General features: G+C 42.6%; 1 protein-coding gene across 1 annotated transcript in view; it reads left to right on the top strand.

Annotated features, from left to right (window-relative positions):
- The window catches only part of T265_00956 (hypothetical protein), a gene marked incomplete at both ends in the record, with an annotated part of 31,059 nt that extends 13,071 nt beyond the window's left edge, over positions 1 to 17,988 (top strand). The window contains 2 exons of the mRNA XM_009164871.1: positions 13,715 to 13,778; positions 17,824 to 17,988. Coding sequence (XP_009163135.1) covers positions 13,715 to 13,778; positions 17,824 to 17,988 — 229 coding nt within the window. The remainder of the gene's footprint in view (positions 1 to 13,714; positions 13,779 to 17,823) is intronic.
- Positions 17,989 to 21,244: the final 3,256 nt, after the last annotated feature.

Below are 21,244 nucleotides of genomic sequence, written 5' to 3'. Positions count from 1 at the left end.
CTGTCAATTTTGAGTCGAAGAGAGATGTTTACTGAACACGGGTTTGCACGCTGCTAACCGCGTTTAATCTTAGACTAGGCAAGAGAGTTATTTGCAAGGTATTCCCCTGAATATCGGTTGCATTTTGCTTACCAAGTGTGGTAAGCTGCATATAAATTGACCGTAAAAGAACAAATCAAATTTAAGATAGGTAGTCAACTAAAGATATTTCAGGGTGGTGTTCCGCAGAAAAAAACCGTCATTTTTAAAAACGCTCAAGTCTCCTCAAGAGTCTCTGCGACCAGGAGATCTGGAATCCGAAACCGGCAAGCAAATTTTAGTGGGTTTGGCTTCATGTGATTTGCCTTGAGCTGGTACACCAAGTTGGTACCTTTGGGCTACATTGGCTGACATGTACTGATGAGTAATGAAAATATTTTATTGTAGATGTTCGACAAACGACCTTTAGAAAAATGGACGTTGGTGATACACAAAAACATATGTGAATTTATTACGGGAACACAGGGACGATGAACTCATGAACTTGATGTGCTGTTTCGCTACAAAAAGGAACATGTCCACGAGTTCCTACATGCAAGTCTTATTGCAAGTATCCAGCTACGGGTCGTCTTGGCAACCTGAACGCTTGCATTTGTGATACAAACAGTCGACTTTGGCCGGTTGATGCATTATCCTCTACAGTTTTGAAGATGCTCACAGCCTCCGACATGCTTTTTGTAGTAAGCTGTTTGGAGTATCCCCAATGTTGGTATGGCGCAAAGGCCTTCTTCCAAAGAGAATTCTAATATCAAGTGGAGATTTAGGTGTGGTTCATGCCCACTTACATATAAAAACTAAAAGTAGCGGACAGTGTGTACAGGGTTGAGGTTTCATCGAATGTATATGCAAGCTGACCAGTATGCTTCATGCAGTTCGGTCAAATATGGTAGTCAAGTCAGAACCAATGCACAAAGTACCAGCGTTCTGCTGATGGCTTATGAGGGCACCCTTAGTTAACAGGGCCACTAAATTGTTTCCCACATTAAGTCTAAATGAGATGCGGTGACCGGGGTACCGAACTACAGTCTAAATTTTATTCCAGTGTGAATTCTACACAATGCCCACTTTGGCTACATCTTCAGAGAATAAATTCCACGAGGCTAACGATTTCTCCCTTTTTGAGATACATATCCACCAGAGAAGTGTTTTGCTTCCATGCCACATGGCGTAGAGCTGACAGTTTGGACCCGTTGCGACCAAACAACAGAACTTCGGATTTTGCTTGAACTCCACTGCAGCGCCAATTGTAAATATGCAGACAACAAATGATGCGCAAAGAGACGATGTGCTGGAACCAGTCGCTTGCGATCTAATGGCAAAGCGCACGAAAAGCGGTGAGCATCAAAGCAGAACACGATTATGCATAGTATAACACAGGGTGGAGGACTGGTTACATGGCGCCTAAGTGTGACCTGTTGTCAATAAGGGAATTATTTTAGCAAACGATAGAATAGCAAATTCAGGTCGTTTGGCAAATGATGAATGAGTAGTACATCGTTGATGAGCCCATGGGAAGACGTCATTGAATTGGGGGCCGGGGTGAGCGGAGCATCAAAGGAATCAAATGGACCAGTGCCAGTTAATGACCAGCAAATTATGGTAGACCTGCTGGAAAACATAGCTCATATCATTCCCATAACTCACGCAAGCGTATTACTTACCTAGGTATTTCACGCGTAGCAAACACCGGTACGTGCGCACGCGCATGACAAAGTTCAACTCTGTGTGAAAATTGTCCACAAATGTGTTATCTCGATCATAATGCAGGCAAACAAGAGAGCCCGTGAAAAGCAATCTAAATCTGATTGGAATATACTACAGCTTCATGAATATGTTCCTAGTCGCAAGAAGGATCTGGTTGGATATTTTACAAGTTGTAGTAATTCAGTTTTTGATAGAGCATCTATTTTAACTATCTCAGTTATTTCAATACACCACCCAAGTAAACCCGTTCAGTATAGAGTCACTTTGGCGATTAACTTGTCAGTTTAGAACCTGGTGGTCATCTTTTGGACAATAGTCTCCAATATTGGAGCAAGAGAAATTTTCCCTGCTAACCAACAAGGTACAAGCCGTAAGCCAACATTCAGTCCGCGGCCCATATGGGCTGTTCTGTTCATCTGTCAGTAATAGTGTTATTCCACCGACAGCTTCCAGGAAGGAAAACGGAGTGAAGTATAATGCACTACTTATAAGGTTACTGAAACTCTTCGACATCTCACGACCGGTTTCACCCTTCCTGGAGCTTATCAGGTGAGCACAGTCTTCGAGGGTCCGTCAAACCTATGTTCTACTTGGGTCCAAATTGCCCAGATTCATTTCTTAAAGTACTTCTAACTAGTAAAGTGGTTACCAAATGTGTTCCCTCGTAAAAGAGAGCATTTCAGTCAAGCTCTCTCGTTTGTCTTACTAAAAATGAAAATCGCATTTATCGTAAGCGAATGAAACATTGGAAAAAAACAAAAGAAGCGAAGATTTTGTTTTCAAAGCCTTAAAATATCGGGTTTCCTAAAGGAAAAAAGGCCCCTTTTGACCAAACCAGCGCAAGAAGCACTTTTTAATCGCAACAGTGAACCTTGCTTACGTTCAGCAACAACCCCTGTGTACACTCAATCACGTAATCACATTTTTTCAGATTTTGTTTGCATCTCTCCTTACTGTAGCTTTCTCAATCGTTCTCAATCGAGCGTCGACAGCATACCCGAACCTTGCTGTTTTTACTGTGCGCAAAGTAGTTCGAGGATTTGAAGTCAGCCGCACAAAAATGTCCCTTCCATTGTAACTCCAGGGACAGGTTTAGATAGCGTGCGATCAAACATACTCATTAAAAAGTTCAAACCCGTTTCAGTCAGCTCATTTTAAGAAGACATATCAACAGGTTGTCAGGACCAAGCATAATGCAATAAACAGACAGTGGTGTAACAGAAATGTATGACGCATAGAAAGCTTTTAGAAACACTCACTATTCCTCAGCTTTCATGCCATTTATTGCTTAGGACGATGAGACATACTGTACTGTTTGGTACATACAAAGTTGGTTCCGAAATCGGACTTGATCTATCTAGCGAAATTACCCAAAGGTTAAAGAATGCTACTAAACACGTAAATAAGAACACCTCGGTTCAAACTGCGCACCATATCACTAGTTACCTGACAGAGTTATTTCAAATGAACTGTTGATCACCTCAATTTTGGAACAGATCACGCAAGTGGAAAATACTCGATAAAATGATACACATGAATTTATGACTTAAAAACGTCTTGCCCGACACATTCAAATATACAAGATCCGCCATACTGCCCTAAATCCCTTTGAGCAGAGTGGCGTTTCCAATACAAACACTATCCAGGTGTATGTGCTCACAATCAGTTTATGTGTATTCAAGGGCTGTTTGAGCGTGATAAAATTACTGAGAAGTTAGAAGATCCCGGGTTTAGGAAAGGTAGTGCTATTTGAAAGTTACAGGTAGCTGTATCAGCAGTGCGACTACTCTGCATCTGCAACAGATCTCGAAAGGGCTGTTCAGCGGTGTTAAAGAATTTATTATCGACGAGTTTCAACGTCATGTGCTAATCACGAAGATTTGAGAGTGAACAAAGGGCAAGTTAAAAAATATGCAGAACCACAAAAGCCATGCTAATCCACTACACTTTGAAGATGAAACAAGCGAATACTGGTGAGTCTTTACTCCAGGATATTTCCCGTAAACAATTGCCGAATGTATCCAAAATGCCTTGAGTCGATTGTCAGCGTGCGGTGTATACGGTGTCTAAGGTAGGCAGCAAACCTGACTAAATTAGGATATGGAAAGTTGTACTACTCATACGGTCACTGAAAATTGTTTGATAATTTGTTATATGTAAAGTTTACAGTGAAAACACCTTGTAGTGAAAATTGGTGTTTCAGTTCCGTGGACAACCTTTTCAACTACTTGTCACAACCAAATGCAGCAATTTCTGGGTCAACCACCATCTCTTCTTGTTGGCGTGTTCTTGAGATCAACTGTTGGATGTAGCCAGTGTGTGTAGGATTGTAGACTCTGTTTTGGACGGAGAACTTCGCTACCGATATGAGTCACAACGTTATAGAAAAAGGAGGCCAAAAAAGAAAGCTGGAGTGCGCAACCATCAGCTTCTAGTGATAGCTTTGTGGTGTTCGAGGATGTGGGATGTGCACATATGTGAACCCGGCGGGAGTCTTGGAATGGAAGAAGACTAGTAGTTTTAAAGTGCGGTACTGGTTAAATTTCTCTGTCTTTTCATTCAGGAAAGCTCACCGGGATCCATGCCAGATTAACATAAAGAGGCAACCCTTCCAGTAGACTTGTGTAATCCCAAAGCCATGTACTGACTAACAAGCAGTCTCAAGAAAAGCCCCTTGTATAGAGGTACCTCTCAATGTAATATATCAGTCAGTATTGGGAATAAAGTACAGGCAATCTCATTAGCTAGGTGGGAGACTATCAACCAGGTAGTTTTGTTTTTCTGAATCAGAATGTGGCGGTTAGTGTGACGGCAAAAATAAACTGAAATGTATTGTGCTGAGTGCTGTTTTTGTTATGTTGAAATTTTTCAGTAACTTACGTTCTAGCTTATAAACATTACGAAATAGCGAAATAAAAACATCTTTAATTATTTCATATTGACCAATCAGTTGCAATCAGCTGCATATGTACTCTAAGCGGTCAATAGCCCGTCTACTAAACGGAATGAAATCAGTTATCGGTCCGTCGACTAACCCTGATGAATTTATAGAAAAGATCCATGATCATGCTCGTGTTCACACCCATCTCCGCCAATGCTGTTCAAAGACGCTTCCTTCCAGTTCAAGGGACAGAAGTGGTTACCAGTGAAGTAGGTAGCTAAATTTGCTGGCCGTCTGGGTGCGGCCTCAGTAAAGTTTGCTTGTATGGTGATCGTGCTAACTTCCTCGCATATCGTCCCGAGCAGTGTCGTGAGTAATATCCTACTCACTGTGCTCTTGAAGAGGGGGTTTCCTGCAACTTAGCAGCTATGATTAGCATGGGGAACGGTTTACCTCCAAGTGAGTAAATTAAAAGAGGGCGAGTAACCGTACTTTGTGAGACTCGTGAGTAAGCAGAGCATACCTCCAGGAATTTCGCATCCAAAACACATCCGCTTTCTAGGTCGTTCGCCGATGTGCTACGTACAGCGCGAGATTATTTGATTCATCAGTTCTGTTACTGAGTTTCGTTATCCCCCTTGTTATTACAGGGCGAGTTGCGAGACGGAGTGCAAAACACCCACTTCTTACATGTCGATGGTTTATTCCCATGTATGATTTTGGCACTATTTTCCTGGTAGTAAAACTTTGGGCTAGTTTACCAAGGCAATTATCACAGAAACAATGTGCGCAAGAAGTTTTAAGTCTCATGTGTCGGACGGTTTTGATGTGGTTGACTACAAGTGGTCGACTGGCATACTGGGCCGGGAATATACATGCTGCCTCTGACGGGCTCACTCGAGTTTTGGGATATTTAGTATATAAGCACACACGTACGGTACAGACAAAAATATGTCCAACAGCAGAAAATTCCGCTTTAATCCAACCAGTTTCCAAGTTGATCGGTCCTATGCTTGTTGTACACCTATGTAGCTATGCTTGTACAAACTACCAACCTCATGTCATGCGCTTTCTTATCAGAGGCATCGCCTGGCTTTGATTTGTGCGTGATTGATGATTCTGCTATCGGGTTTGATGGTTGCTTTGACGGCGATTTGCTGGAGTTCATTCTGTATCCGCCATCGCCGTCTCTCTTCCTGTCCCTCTCCCTCACACCGGCCCTCCCGTCCGCTTAGTCTCTCCCACACGCACCCTCTCTCACATTGCTGTCAAGTCAAGGCAAAACCCCGCGTTAAACATGACGGCTAGCCGAACAGCTATCTTTCTCCCGTGTGTGCGCACACTTGCGCTCACTAGGCGAACATACATATTGGAATCTTGACAATATAGGTAGATAGAGCGACGGAACAAAAGCGGAATAAACAGTTCGAGAAACCTTCTCGTGATGGCATTCTGACGAGACTGTTGTGTAGAACACACGTACGATGATTGATTACCCTGTCTATGTGTGGCTCGGCCCTTGTCATCCGTTGACCGGTTGAGCTCAAAACCCACAAAACCTACTAGTTTGTTGTCGATTTTAGCAAGCGGTGCAGTGTGGTGTGTGGACGGAACAAGGTAATATGATGCAGGCGACTTGCATGTAGCAATATACGGGTCGCCATGTTGGTCGGTGCGGCTGGCTGACAAGAATATAGACAAAAATCGCTTTCATCTTGTCAACAGAAGGCCAAAAAACATGCGCAAACATCCATTTTTGGAGGAGTGGGAATAAATCATAGAGGATTCGTGCAACGAGTTTCGCGTATTACTAAGTCTACCAGTATCTCCGGAGTTTTACAAACTTCATTAAAAATGGACAGGTAGCCTATGGTAGCCAAATCGAATCTGAGACAGCTCTAAATAGATAAATGTTATCCTATTCGTTAGAAACTGCCAAGCCTGACCACCATAGAATGACCCATTTCCGGAGGCTATTCTTCCAACGTACTGAAGCGTTCACAGAGATATTTGTGTCAACCATGAACTGGCGAGTGGTCGTTCCAAACAACCGCGTCACCCACAGTGAATGCCTACTTTCCCTGTGCTTTTCTCGCTATGTTCAACTCTTCCATGGAATTTTCTAGTTACGACAGTATGTACTCGCTAACGTGCCGTCCAATACTCCAGAGTGAGTCAAATTCGACGGTATCCTGGGTTTTTAAATCAAAACAACCATTCAAACGGATTACAGTGATAATTACTTTCCATAATGGTATTTTTTCACATTCTCCACGTTTATTTCGAATTAGTAAGCCTGTCTAAGTGTGAAAGCCCCACATGCTACCCCTTCACGATGGAAGTTTGCAATCCAAAAGTTGCTTAAATTTCACTTAATTGTGCTTGTATGCCAGCCTGGCAATTAACACCTGCTCGCTTATCTTGTAGCCCAAACATAGGGAACAAGGTACACGAATACTTTTCACAGTTTCCTGTATAACATGAATTTTGTAGCCAGCCAGGCTCTTCTGCAGGTCATCTACGCAGAGTATAGCGCTTTTCAGTAGTTCACTGGTACAGATACATGTCGTTCAGTTCGGTCTGATTTACCTTCAATATTGATTTCTGTCAGATTCTGCCCATTACCTTTAAGTTAACTGATGTATTTTTACGAAAGTACAAGTTTTGGCATAACAGATTTTCATTAGCTTTCTTTGTCGCCACATCACGTAATCCACTAACTGAAGTTTTGACTGTTAGCGCCCAGAATTAGTAATTCAGCGAATGTAGCTTGGATAGTTAAGTAGTTAGAGGCTTTCCAAAGGACGAGCTTGAAGATGCGATTGTTAATTCGGTACCGACATTTGAAAGCCACGGGACCGAAGCGTACAATCACTGAACTGGGCTCGTCCTAGAAGCAGAAAGTGCTCCCTTCATCACATCTTAATCCTAAGTAAAGTGTGCTGTCTATCAACAACCGATTTATATGCAGTTGTCCCCTGTCAGCTATTCGTTCTTGAGTGGAAAGTGAAGCAGATCACGGAGTTGCTGTCATGTCCATCTGATCAGCTGAAGAGTAAGGCTGTTGCTATCAGCTGTTCATGTTTGAACAATTTGGACAATCATAACAATCTATAGTCGATGCTATTTGCATAAGCTGAGTTTCGGACCGAATGGAATCATTCGCCATGTACGTAAGGCGTATATCTCACTAACAATCAAATGTATATTATCTCCATAAATTCAGGTTGTCATCTGACACTGCATATTCGACTATATCATTTGGAAATTGGCAAATTTCTAATCAGCCAAGTGGCTGCTACGCCTAGATTTCAAATTTCTGTTGATCGTAGCAGCAGAACGCACTGCGCTACCGGTACCTCCAAATCACCTTTATAACCTAGTACAGAATAAAACCAAAATGCCGATCCTAAATTATCCATCTTGTAACTAAATTCAAATGATATCCTTACGAAATTACAACAGGTTTGTGCTAATGTCTACCGCGGCCGATTATTAAACTGATCTGCCATTGGTCTCCGACCAAAAATTTACAACCAAGGAAAAACGGATAAGACATTTTGGACATCGGAATAGCGTAAAGGCACAGTAAAATGATGGGACACACAAATGGTCTTAAACCACCATTTCTTTGGAAGGGAATATGAGAACCTAAAACTACCGCCATCATACCCTTTGAAAATTATCAGTTGGTTCGACTCCGTTTGCGACAGATTTGAGAAACCGGTTTCATCCCAATACTTTGAACTTTACAAAAAGTAATTCAGCTGCAGCTTCGCGCAACTGATGAAGATGAACCATGTACGGAAGCTTGGATTTTGCTTTCTTTTTAGTCCTTCTTTCTCTTGTACCAAAAGTGTGTGTAATTAGGATCCATATCGGAAAGATATGTTGGTCGGATTTGTCCACGCTGTCACAAGATTAGTGAATATTGCTGTGTTCAATTATTGTTTACATCATTTTATTGAATAAATCCGTGTTATTCCTGATAACTCTTAAAGTTTACTTTTCCAAAACTAAAGGCGGAAGCTAGTAGTCTGTACAAGAGTATACCATTGTTGATGAATCACTGAGAATGAGATGTAGAGTCTCCAGCGTCGCAGTAGGCACATTCTTCGAGTCAGTGCTACGATAACGGTTGCACGAATCTTCGTCGGAAGCCGCACTCTTCGGGACAGTTAAAAAGAGCGCGTTGTATGCGGACGTCTTCATGTGCGTTGCCCTCCCTCAAATTAATAGGACAGGTAAAAAAGAGCGCTTTGTATGCGGACGTCTTGAGGTGACGTCGTGTTCATGTGCGTTGCCCTCCCTCAAATTAATGGCTCAATTTGAGATCCAAGTTCATACAAAGCAGGACACTGACTGCTCACTGGTTGTCTTAATTCATTGCTTACCCGTTTACTGAGTACACTTCATATGATGCCCTGATGGGATTCCTAAAATATCGCAAAGATCACGGTGATAAGTTCTCATGCACATCACACCGGAGGACATATGAGTTGCAGATGTCCTCAGCCTTCTATCAAAAATTAAATCTAGGTACGGGCCGCTTGCGTTTCGCGTCAAGACATACGAATAATACAGATAGATGAAATTAACCTCGCAGCTTATATTAAGCTAAATTAAACTGTTGTTAGAGTGAGGAAATTTTGGAATCTTGGTGTAGATTTTGTCATGTAAAAAGCCTATCTATTCTGAAAAGCCTGGAAGCACTGTACAGTCGCTCTATCCTTATCAGGGATCTTCAACAGTGCGTATCTCACAAAAGTCTAGAGTCACACACTCGACCTACCTGCTACAACTTTGAACTTAACCGTTCGGTCACGAGCGGCTGATCAGCAGTGTGATTAACTCGCACTTCAACTGGATATAGCGAGCCTTATTCTTCAGTCACGGGATCCACATCACATGATCACACGTGTTGACGGGCTGTTCGAACACTGACTTCTCAGATGGAAGTCTCACTGATCGTATTGTAAGGTATGTAACCTAGGAAATTTTCAGTGGAACAGTTTGTACCAACAGCAGTTCGCATTTAGACGCGCTAACAATGGACCACGAGTGTAATGCTTCCACTTGTGGGTAAATGATATTACTTGTAACAGCACCACGTGTCCGCTACATACGCGCTGTAAGAAGCGTGGTGGAGTGTCGCAGCGCAAGTGAGCTAAAAGTATTTTTGTAGGTAAAAGTTTAGGTTTTAATTTAATTAATGGTCTTTTAGTATATATGATGCAAAATTACAGTTTTGTGACATCGGTTCAACTAGCTTTTAGGAAAACAAATAGTGGAATTCACATCAGACTAAATGCCATACTATCACTGAAATTGAGATAAACCTGCGGTCTTACACTAATTCCTTTAGTGTGGTTTGAAATCAGTAAAGGAATTTCTTTTTTGGGAATGGTCGTGTAACATAACGGCAATACTCACAATGAAATGAGCTAATTTTGAAACGGTCAGTAGTCTTTTCGCTTAGTTGAACTTCCCTTAGCTTTTCGATGAACCAGCAGCTCATAACGCTTAACTTCTCTCCTCCCCTATACCTGGTTTAAAAGCCACCAAAGAAAAGATGTTCTCAGATTGGACTTGTGCTAGCCTGTCCAGCGTACGCTCGATAACCTATCCTGCTGGTTTTCTAACTTAGAAACTCTGAGTAAGCCATAGATCCCGTCGTTCGACTTTGAGTCAAATCTGCCATTGGTTATAATTTTCAGACTCCTAAGGTCACCTGCGAATGAAAATCGCGCACACTACAGGAGAAATGATTGATCAACTCGTAAATAATTCGAACAGTCTCCACATGAACCCGCCGTTCATTCCCATGGGGATCGTCGCCAAATTGGCAGAGGGCTTTGACGGATTGCCATTCATAATCTATCCATCAAGCGACCAGCCGCTCATTCGACCGTGGTTTACAGGCACACACCCATCGGTTTCTCGTTCGGCCAACGGTCACGCTTGAATGAGTATGATGGTTTGAACGTTATTGCCGCATTTCATTTCAAGCCACCCATAATTGATAGCCTACCTGTCATTCCACACGATGTGTAAGTGCACATACGGGTGGACTGGTGGCATATGAAGGCAAGCAAACCGAATTCTCCACGCAAACGTTTCTGTTTTCATATCCCTGAGTGCGTATATCTGTTCATGTGCCGCACACCCGCCTCGGTTACGTTATCTTCAAAGAGCGATCAGTCTGTCAAGATGTCCTGATTGCAACCGATACAACCAAAAAGACATTTTAAATGACCACGCCGCCACCGGAGTTACCGAAATTCACCATTTGCTACGAATTACGGATAGTGAAGCACACACTCTATAGGAACTGTAGAAAGAAATGTCGAAATGGTTGACAGCACAGAAACATCGTAGCGCTCGCGGATGCCTGGGAATGCAGTCGGTTAGAGACGACAGTCCGGGACGGAACATCGGAGATGGACAGTAGTCATTTATCATCATTTCACACTGTCCAAAATGAAATAGGTGAGTGCGGGCGGCGTTCGAAAATTCCCACAACCTCATCCGCCTGTTACTCTTGCTCGTTCCCAACAAAAGGAAGCGGTTGGTGGGGGAACAAGGACACAAACTCGACGTGATGTGCCGCTACTAAACGATGGGAGATACACTTTGACAGCAGCTCACTGACGCGGTCTGCGGCTTTCAAGTTATACGGCAGATGTTCAGAAACGATCATTGGCTGCCGTACTGTGGTGTGTGCTGTAGGGACTCGCTGCTGTAATTTATCTGCAAGTGGTCATAACTACGGAAACCAGTTAAATATAAAAGTGTTTTTGGATGAGAGCTCATTTTTATCGAACTTGGGTAACCATAATACAACTTTTTCGACATATCAACAACATAAAAAGTTATGAAATAATATTTTTTCTGTCTACGTCTGCAACGTGAAAAAAGGAGGAAGAAAGGCAGTGCGAATGACCGATCAGATGAAACGATTTGATGTACATTTTTGGGTTCGCAAACCAGGAACTTATTCTGAATTCAACTGATATTCAACCAAACCACACAGTGGTTGAACAACTACACTGTATTGTCTGTTTGAAGGGAAATTTTGCCGATCCGGTAGTCTCAATACGGTTTTCATATCTGTTATTTTGAGTGATACGCTTCATTTACTCTGCATCTGGAGGCCTGTCAGTGGCTTCAGTGAAAACAATCAATAAATACAAGTGTTCTAGAACACCCTTAGGGATTCGAATAAAGTGTCCTAGTGTGTAAACTCAGTATGGCTGCGTTGGGTTGTTCACTGGTGTGCCAAGCAGTAAATGAACGACTTTCAGATACCCATCAAATGCAAATCAGAAGGGTGATGCTTGCTGTTGGCCATGTAAGTCTAATAATCCGGATTATATTTTATTGTTTAACTTGTTTGTCTGATGTATAGAAAGATAGATAACAGATGTAGCGAAGATCAATGTGTGTTTAAAACTTAGCGGTTAGTCATTTCAGAGGGGAGGTTCTTCGTAAAGGAAAGAACATTCAGCAGAGCTGTTGGAAATGCTCACAACGTGCATTATTACCAGTTATAAACGAACGTCACCGTGCCATTGAGGAATACCAAAGGCGTAGTAGCTTCCATAAAAGTGTTCAACGGAAGACCGATAGAAGGGAGATGGGTAGCCAAATGAAGCTGTTTGTAGCGCAAGCAATACAGTATGCAATGAACACTGCGTGTCTTGCCCAATGGGCCAGCCAATCCATATCACACGTACTAGTTGTAAAGGCTGACTCGCCGTCACTGCCAGAACTTTAGATGATGGGATCGTTTTGCTGTTTTCTAGCCCCTGTATTATGTGAACTATTTGGAAATCTGTTACGTACTGTTGTGTTTCCATTACAACAGGTGGATGTATAAACAACAGACTGCAGGACAAGTGATTCACCTAAGGTACTCAGATAAGGCTTACCATCGTCTTCCTACTTGGTCGATGATGTGGACTATGGTCGGAAGCCAGAGTGGCTCGTTTTCCTGGGGCTTCATTGAAACAAAGGAAGCCACTGGAGCAGACGCACGGTGTTCAGCGAATCTGAGGCCTTCTACAAGTATACCCTTTAACGAACAATACCACTCCGGCTACATGGTCCCTATGGGGTAGTACCAATTCTATGATTTTTGAGGATTGATTAAACAAGCTTTTGATTGCATTACCGTCAGGTGAATGACTGAGAGCTGTATGCCTTGACTGACTGCATACATACCTGGACGTAACTGGCTATCTTGCGTTTGAAGCTGACAGAAACATATCAGCGTTTGATGGTGGTGAAGAGATTTAATAATTTTGAATGGAGATTTCACCCTGCTAATGAAACCAGTCTGTGCTGAAAAGCCGAGAAATACTGTACACCTGTTTCATCCTCGCTGGTAGCCATCGGCATTGCGCATACCACGAAACTCAGATAATTTCGAGCCCTCAACCTTCTGTTTAGGGGTTAGGCACTTAACAGTTTGACCACGAGCGACTGCCCAGCTGTGTGATAAACTCTCACTTTCTAGTCATCTGAATACCTACTCTAGTAGTTTTATTATGTCTTTAGGTTAAGCACTTTAATTTCACTGGTTCTACTGTGAACTTCAAATTAGCAAAATCAACTTAAATGACTGGAGTTTTGTTGTCCTGAAAATCTCTTGTGAGTTGGTTTTGGTTTACCTCAGACGAGCTGCTTTAGCTGCTGAAGGTTTCGATGTCCGGTCACATGCATTAAAAGCAAAATCGATTTAGAGAAACGGAAATATCCCGATGTGGATGCAGCAGCATGTGTCAGTCCGCCTTCACCAAACCCTAATTCTAATTCAAATAAGGGGGCAAGTGCATGATTTATACCGGTTTAATCAACAGCTCGTCATTTATTTGAAACAGAGCCTTGTGTTGATCCAGTATTTGCGGTACACAACGTGCACAGGATCAAAAGCAAGAATGTGCTGTAATTTGTTTAAGTCATTGCTAAGAGAAGGTGGAAACCAGGACCCTGTTGAGAGTAATTCACTACACCATTGTCATACTCTTACCGGATTAATTGCTTTCAACGTCCTTATGATAATAAATTTTATTTTATTTATGCAATCAGTTTCCGCACCAACAATGCTGCTACAACTGGTAAAGAAAAATATGCAAACAAACTACCAAGCCCGGTAAACAGATCAACAGTCACCTAACCTAAAACTACTCCATCTTGGTGTGCAACCTGGAAAATTTAAGCGATTATTCTTGTCAAATTTGTGATCGAATTACGGATACAAATAACTACTTATTTAAGGTATTGTTCTGTTGTGAACAAATAATCATTCAAAAAAGAAAATATCAATCTTTGAATTATCTAATCGGCTTTTATTAGCACCACACAAGTCAAGCTGATCGATAGCGTCTGATTTGCATCACCAACCAGAGAAGCGACCGGATGGATAAAGAACAAACATGTCTGCAAGTTTGTCGCTTTTGATGGAACAAACACAGTTGTGCATTTAATACCCGACATTATTTCTGGTACAATTGAGCATCTACAAACCATGGAGCCAGAAAGTTTTTGAACGTATGTTGTGTGAAAAATCACGTCTTTTTTCTTTCTGGATCAGAATTCCTTCATGAAAACGAGGGATACTGACGGTGGTCCCATTGGCCTAATAAATAACCAAAAATTCTAAGTGATCCCTGAGTGGCTCGGTCAGTTAAATACAGGTTCCAAAATGCCTAAACTAGGTAATACCACACAGGATTTTCGCAGTTGATCACACTCAGATCAGGCCATACAATGACTTGAAACCCCACACAGTACGAAAATTATGCTCTCTAAAATGACAGTGATTATCAAGACAAACCAGATAGTGTTCTTAACTAGGTCACTTACATAATTTGCGAACTTTAAAAATAATCTATGTAGTCAAAATGTGCGATATTTAAAATAGAGAAAACTGAATATATGATACAACCTTCGTGGGTGCCATTTTGATATCCGTGAAAATATTTATATGGACTGCTGCAATCATTGGTAACTTATCAGCTGACTGTTGATCTCGTTACCAAATTTGGTAACTGACTTCCATTCGAGGAAACATCGTCACTGTGCTGCTTGGCAGGTTGCTAATATTCAAACACATAACCAGCTACGGTAACCGTCAAATGGAGTGCATTAGAAGAGGTAGGATTTAATTACAAATGTGTTATTGGCTCACCTGGCTTAAAAGATGTGCGCTACACAAAGCACGACATTATAAGACCCTTCTCGATGATTTTTTTTAGGTTGAAACCGTTTGGTTGATATTCTGTCTCTGCGATTCAGGTTACTTTTCGTTGCAGAACAATAATATGGACATCACTAGTGGGTTTAAGGTAAAAGCCTTATCTTTACTGATTACTCGGAGTGAAATTCACCTTCTTACAGGGACAAACACGAGTAAGTCTGTCACACAGATAGACTGTAGCAAACTTTTATGTGCGCATTACTGCACTGTCAAGTTGATGCGACGAGAGATAATAGAAACTTCGGGTTTTCAAAGGAGATCATACAATAGGAGTCTAGATTCTGGTTGTCAGGTAATTGTAATACACTTTCACGGGTAACAATAGGGTTCCATAGTTAAGCTTGATAAACAATGTCAAAATTTTTCACAGCTTTCTCAGTTATTGTTTTACTGGAGCATGATATCTGATGAAGTTATCTTTGTTTGCATCAGATATTTCACAGATGACGACATGAAGCTCATGTACACATTCACACGAGTTCGAGACGGTCTCATCCCTCCCTCCAATTCATAGCGGCGTAAACTGTAAACAGCAAAGACTCACCCAGCAAGAATGATCCCTTGTGTTTGTGAAATTTGCAGGAACAATGCTCAGGAAGCACAGGTTCGAACATGTCGAATTTCTCCCTTTCGGAAGTACCTCTACGCCATTCCCATAATGTCTGTACGAAAATCGCCATACATTAGTTACATGGGTTAGTGCATATTTTACTCATCGGGAGATGAGGAATGGAAGGCTTATTACAAATAAAATCTGCTGCATTTTCTAACTGTTTTAGACAAATTAAGCAACAAAATTAGGCTCGATGCCATCGAACGGGAGTTAGAAGTTGGGTCGAATCAATACTTATTCCAAGCGTTTACCATGCAGTTTTCGCTTAGAATTCAATACACTTAAAGATTTACTGAAGCACCTAAACAGTTCTGCTGTCAGGTAACCAATAGATTTGATACACTATTCCAAGGTCCGCGAATATTGTGTTATCTGGAAAATTTTCTTCAGTTTGTCCAGCTGAAAGCAATAGTGTCACTCTGCCTAAAACCATCTATCAAAGCCACAACATCTTGATACAATGAGGGATCGACAAGAGCAACAAGCCTTCATGGATTAGATAACCTTAAAGTTATCTACACCAAAGATGTGAAGTTTAGGACGATTGCTCAAAATCCGCGACAGCTTGATGCCTTGTTTCATCCTGTTTTTTTATCCCTAGATGAACTTATCCCATGGAAGCTGAGAAGTTATTCTCTGCTTTAAGTGGCGATTTGCTTGAATGTTTACTTTTCAGTTCATGTGCACGATGAGTCCACTGGTGCTGGAGACTACATGAAGACCCGTGATACTGTTCCGCTACCTCAAGGTTTCTTTGCAAAAAAATTTCAGTATACTTTACAGCGGACTATCATCCGTAACATGACAGAATTCTGAGAGAAATACGAACGAGTATCAAAGTAATGAATCCTATTAACTTGCTTGGAGCGTTCAAGCTGACCATTGTCAATAGAAATTGTCGCTAATTTAAACTGCAAGTAAAAGTTGTAGTGGACCACGTTTATGGTACAAGCCTACAGTTCATTAGCAATATTGGGGAGGGGTGTTAAGAATAGCGAAATTATCCATATTCTTTTCGACTGGTTGCGCTGCTGTAGATCCATCTGTATACGCCGAACTACGTGCACAAGGTAAAACTTGCTGGAACACGTAAGCCAACTGAACAGTGCTGGAATGTTGGGTTATTCCAGTGTTGAAGTAGAACTGCAGGGTAATCTCGTTCAATGGTAAAACACTCGGAGGTAAACTTGTTCAATGAGGCTCAAGGGCCGATACATGTACAAAATGCAAAACCACGTCACGGACCAATTAAAGGTGGTTGGATGAGAGCTTGGGTTTGTCATCGTTCCAACGGAAACAGCAGGCGGTCTGGTGGTCGTTGCCTTGTTCGCTGAGCTGGGCAATTTGATTGCAAACGTTTCATCACCAAACGAGGTGACATCATCAGTGCGTTATTGTGCAGCGTAGGAGTGCGTAGCGGTGGGTTGGTGGTTGTGCGTTGGGTAGTGTTGTGCGTGTGCTAATATACGTGCTGCTGGCAGAGGATGACCTTTGATCGCGATTAGTTGTTCGGTCGGGCGATTCCATTGGTTGCTCCGTTGTCCTGTGTCCTCATTCGCCGATGCTCACGTGACCTCTGAGCTTAGCACCCCCTGCCGTCATAATCTGGTCGATGCTAGAGTGACCTTTGTCCTTTCCAGTTCCGGGTTGTGACCTTTATTGATTTACTTCCAAGGAGTTACTTGTTTCGTTGTTTGTGAGTTCAATATTCGGTCTTCCTTGAGATTTCCGTTTGAGATGTTGGTCTTTTGCACGTAGGGGCGCGTAAATTGGGTCCAGTTCGATGCACCGGTTGATCGAATCTGCCGTGGAGTACCATGCTTCCAGAAATTCTCTTCCGTGTCTCGTGCCTCCGTATGCCAAAATTTTTGCGTCTTCCAAGTTGAATTTGTGGCCTTCTTGGTCCTCGTGTATGGACATCAAGGACAGGGGGTCATGCCTCCTGACGGCCGCGTTGTGTTCCTTTATTCGTATGCATAGACTCCTCCCAGTTTGTCCGACGTAGAATTTGTTGCAGTTGTTGCAGTTGAGTTGGTATATCACATTGTTCTCCTTGGTTTTGTCCGGGTTGTCCTTCGGTCTAGAGATTAGTTTCCTCAGGGTGGCATTCGGCTTGTGGGCCAGGAAGATTCCTTTTTGAGCCAATAATCTGGTCGCGAGTTCTGATATATTATTGATGTAAGGCAGGACCACCCGTCTGGTGGCTTGTCTCTGCTGCTGCCGTTGTTGAGGTGTCTTCTTCTTCAAGCTTCTCTTGATAAAATTTCTTGGATATCCACTGTTCTGGAATACCCTGAATAGATAGTTTTCTTCCTTCTTCCTCAGTTCTGTGGTGCTGCAGTGTGTCTCCGCCCTCTTGAACAAGGTTTGGACGCAGCTCTTCTTGTGGTTTACTGGGTGATTGCTGTTGTAGTTCAGCATTTGATCTGTATGAGTCTCCTTCCGATATATGGAGGTGTCCAGAGTCCCGTCCATCTTTCCGTTCGCTAAAACGTCTAAGAGTGGCAATCAATTGTTTCTCTCCAGTTCGGTTGTAAACTTGATATCTTCAAAAGTTGTGTTGAGCAGTTCATGTGACTCGTGTACTCGTTTCATGATGACAAAGGTGCCGTCCACGTAGCGGATCCACAGTTTTGGATTAATGGTCAGCAGTACCGCATGCTCAAAGCAGTTCTTTTATGGTTGTTCTGGCGAGGTCGTGGTTGATTGAAGTGAACAGCGATGTGACATCAAATGAAAGCATGACTTCATCGTCTTCTATACTGACGTTCCGTAGTTTGCGTAGGAATTGACCTGCATTATTGACTGTGGGTTCCGATCCGTAGAATAATTGTTTTGATCTTCTCCATAAGTCTTTTGCTAATTTGTAAGTCGGGGTTCCCGGAAGTGAAACAATTGGTCTAAGTGGAGTTCCTTCTTTGTGCACCTTTGGTAGTCCGTAGAATTGTGCAATGTTGGTATCATCAGCTTTCATTTTCCATCGTTCCTGTCTGGTCATTTCGTGTGTTACATGCAGTTTCTTGAGCGTCGTGTTGATTCGATTGATGATGTTTGAAGTTGGATCATGATCGATTGGTTTGTAAGTTGCGGTGTCATTTAGCAGTTGTTTGGCCTTTTCAATGTAATCTGGCTTGTCCATTATCACCGTCATGCGTCCTTTGTCTGCCGGTAGTATTACGATTGTTTCATCCTTTCGTAGACATGTGAGTGCGTCTCGTTCTTGTTTGGAAGTCAGTTGCATGTTTCTATTCCGTGTGATCGCTGGTAGAATTATCTGTCGTATCTGTTGTTGAACCTCCTCGGAGAAAGATGGACGGGACTCTGGACACCTCCATATATCGGAAGGAGACTCATACAGATCAAATGCTGAACTACAACAGCAATCACCCAGTAAACCACAAGAAGAGCTGCGTCCAAACCTTGTTCAAGAGGGCGGAGACACACTGCAGCACCACAGAACTGAGGAAGAAGGAAGAAAACTATCTATTCAGGGTATTCCAGAACAGTGGATATCCAAGAAATTTTATCAAGAGAAGCTTGAAGAAGAAGACACCTCAACAACGGCAGCAGCAGAGACAAGCCACCAGACGGGTGGTCCTGCCTTACATCAATAATATATCAGAACTCGCGACCAGATTATTGGCTCAAAAAGGAATCTTCCTGGCCCACAAGCCGAATGCCACCCTGAGGAAACTAATCTCTAGACCGAAGGACAACCCGGACAAAACCAAGGAGAACAATGTGATATACCAACTCAACTGCAACAACTGCAACAAATTCTACGTCGGACAAACTGGGAGGAGTCTATGCATACGAATAAAGGAACACAACGCGGCCGTCAGGAGGCATGACCCCCTGTCCTTGATGTCCATACACGAGGACCAAGAAGGCCACAAATTCAACTTGGAAGACGCAAAAATTTTGGCATACGGAGGCACGAGACACGGAAGAGAATTTCTGGAAGCATGGTACTCCACGGCAGATTCGATCAACCGGTGCATCGAACTGGACCCAATTTACGCGCCCCTACGTGCAAAAGACCAACATCTCAAACGGAAATCTCAAGGAAGACCGAATATTGAACTCACAAACAACGAAACAAGTAACTCCTTGGAAGTAAATCAATAAAGGTCACAACCCGGAACTGGAAAGGACAAAGGTCACTCTAGCATCGACCAGATTATGACGGCAGGGGGTGCTAAGCTCAGAGGTCACGTGAGCATCGGCGAATGAGGACACAGGACAACGGAGCAACCAATGGAATCGCCCGACCGAACAACTAATCGCGATCAAAGGTCATCCTCTGCCAGCAGCACGTATATTAGCACACGCACAACACTACCCAACGCACAACCACCAACCCACCGCTACGCACTCCTACGCTGCACAATAACGCACTGATGATGTCACCTCGTTTGGTGATGAAACGTTTGCAATCAAATTGCAATTGGCTCCAGTAATTGCATCAGACAACCATCCGGTGTCGAAAAGTCCTCGGTAATACTGTTTGGCGTGAAATGTCACAATTGTTATCAGCACTAGATTCTCAGAGTTTTAGGTGCACACCTATGTTTGAGGCATAGTTCTAAATTTTCTGCTTTGTACTCGTCATATATGTCTCAGTCCTTGTGGTCAGCTTCGTGAAAGGAGTACCTTCTTTTGCCGCCCAAGACTGAAGTATTTTGAATGTTGAGTGTGCCACGAACACCTTAGTGCTTTACTCGTTTACAACTGAATACTCGTCTTTTGCCTCTGGCGAAAAACTGAAGTTTTAGCCGGATATCCGCGGCCGGGAGGTAATATCTCATATGGTACCAGGTAGCCGTAGTTTGGGTATGAAGAGTGCTTCAAAGTCTAAAGAAATATTTAGTGATAACGGCTTCCGAAAGCTGATCTACACCGCAATCCCAATAAACTCATGAACGAAAGGTTACATGACTGGACCCTATCCATTTATGCCCTACGACTTCCAAGCTGCGTGTTTGATATCACACTTCTCCGAAGCCATCGTATACTTTGTAATATTAATTCATGTCGGTCACGGACGATGATATTCAGCGCAGTGCCAAGAGCAGCAATTTACCGTGGTCTGAGTGAAGGCATTAAATTAGCAACTAAAAAGATGAAATATTTGTTTGCAGATGCACACTTATCATTTGCATTATGAAGTTTCTAGTCACTGTCGGGTGAAACGGCACCTCTATTATGAAGTTCTAGTCAATGTGGGGTGAAACGGCACCTCTGTTGTTTACTATCACAGTTAGAAACAGCACTCATGCTGTTAGTGTATATTGTGCTGAATAGGTCAATGAATTACCGTGAATTAAATCCCAATCAAAGGAGCCTCTGTTCTGCTTACTTCTTTTGTCGAAAGACAATTCGATATCACTCATGTCACCCCCTTTTAAATCACTACGGAGAGCCATTCCGTACCAAGGAATTGAAAAGAAGGAACGAATTAATGTTCAGCTAGTATGTACTCAGGATGAGTTTGGTTTTGACAGATATGTGGGCAAATTTCGGCTTTGTAGGCTGCAGTAGCAGCAGTTGGATCAAGGGTTGCATTTTTATTCCGTTCGCCTCAATTCAACCCGGATTAGTCAGCTCTCCAACACGACAGTCACAAATCAATCTACTAAATTTCTACTCATCACCATTTGCTGTAAGAACGGTGTGCTTCTCGTATAGTGTTTGGTGATACCACAATTACATCCATTGATTATTTGGGGAGGTAGAGTAGGCGGGA

Source organism: Opisthorchis viverrini (assembly GCF_000715545.1).
Source record: "Opisthorchis viverrini unplaced genomic scaffold opera_v5_10, whole genome shotgun sequence".
NCBI classification, from domain to species: domain Eukaryota; kingdom Metazoa; phylum Platyhelminthes; class Trematoda; order Opisthorchiida; family Opisthorchiidae; genus Opisthorchis; species Opisthorchis viverrini.
Note: the sequence above shows the minus strand (reverse complement) of the source record. Positions and strands in the feature narration are given on the sequence as shown.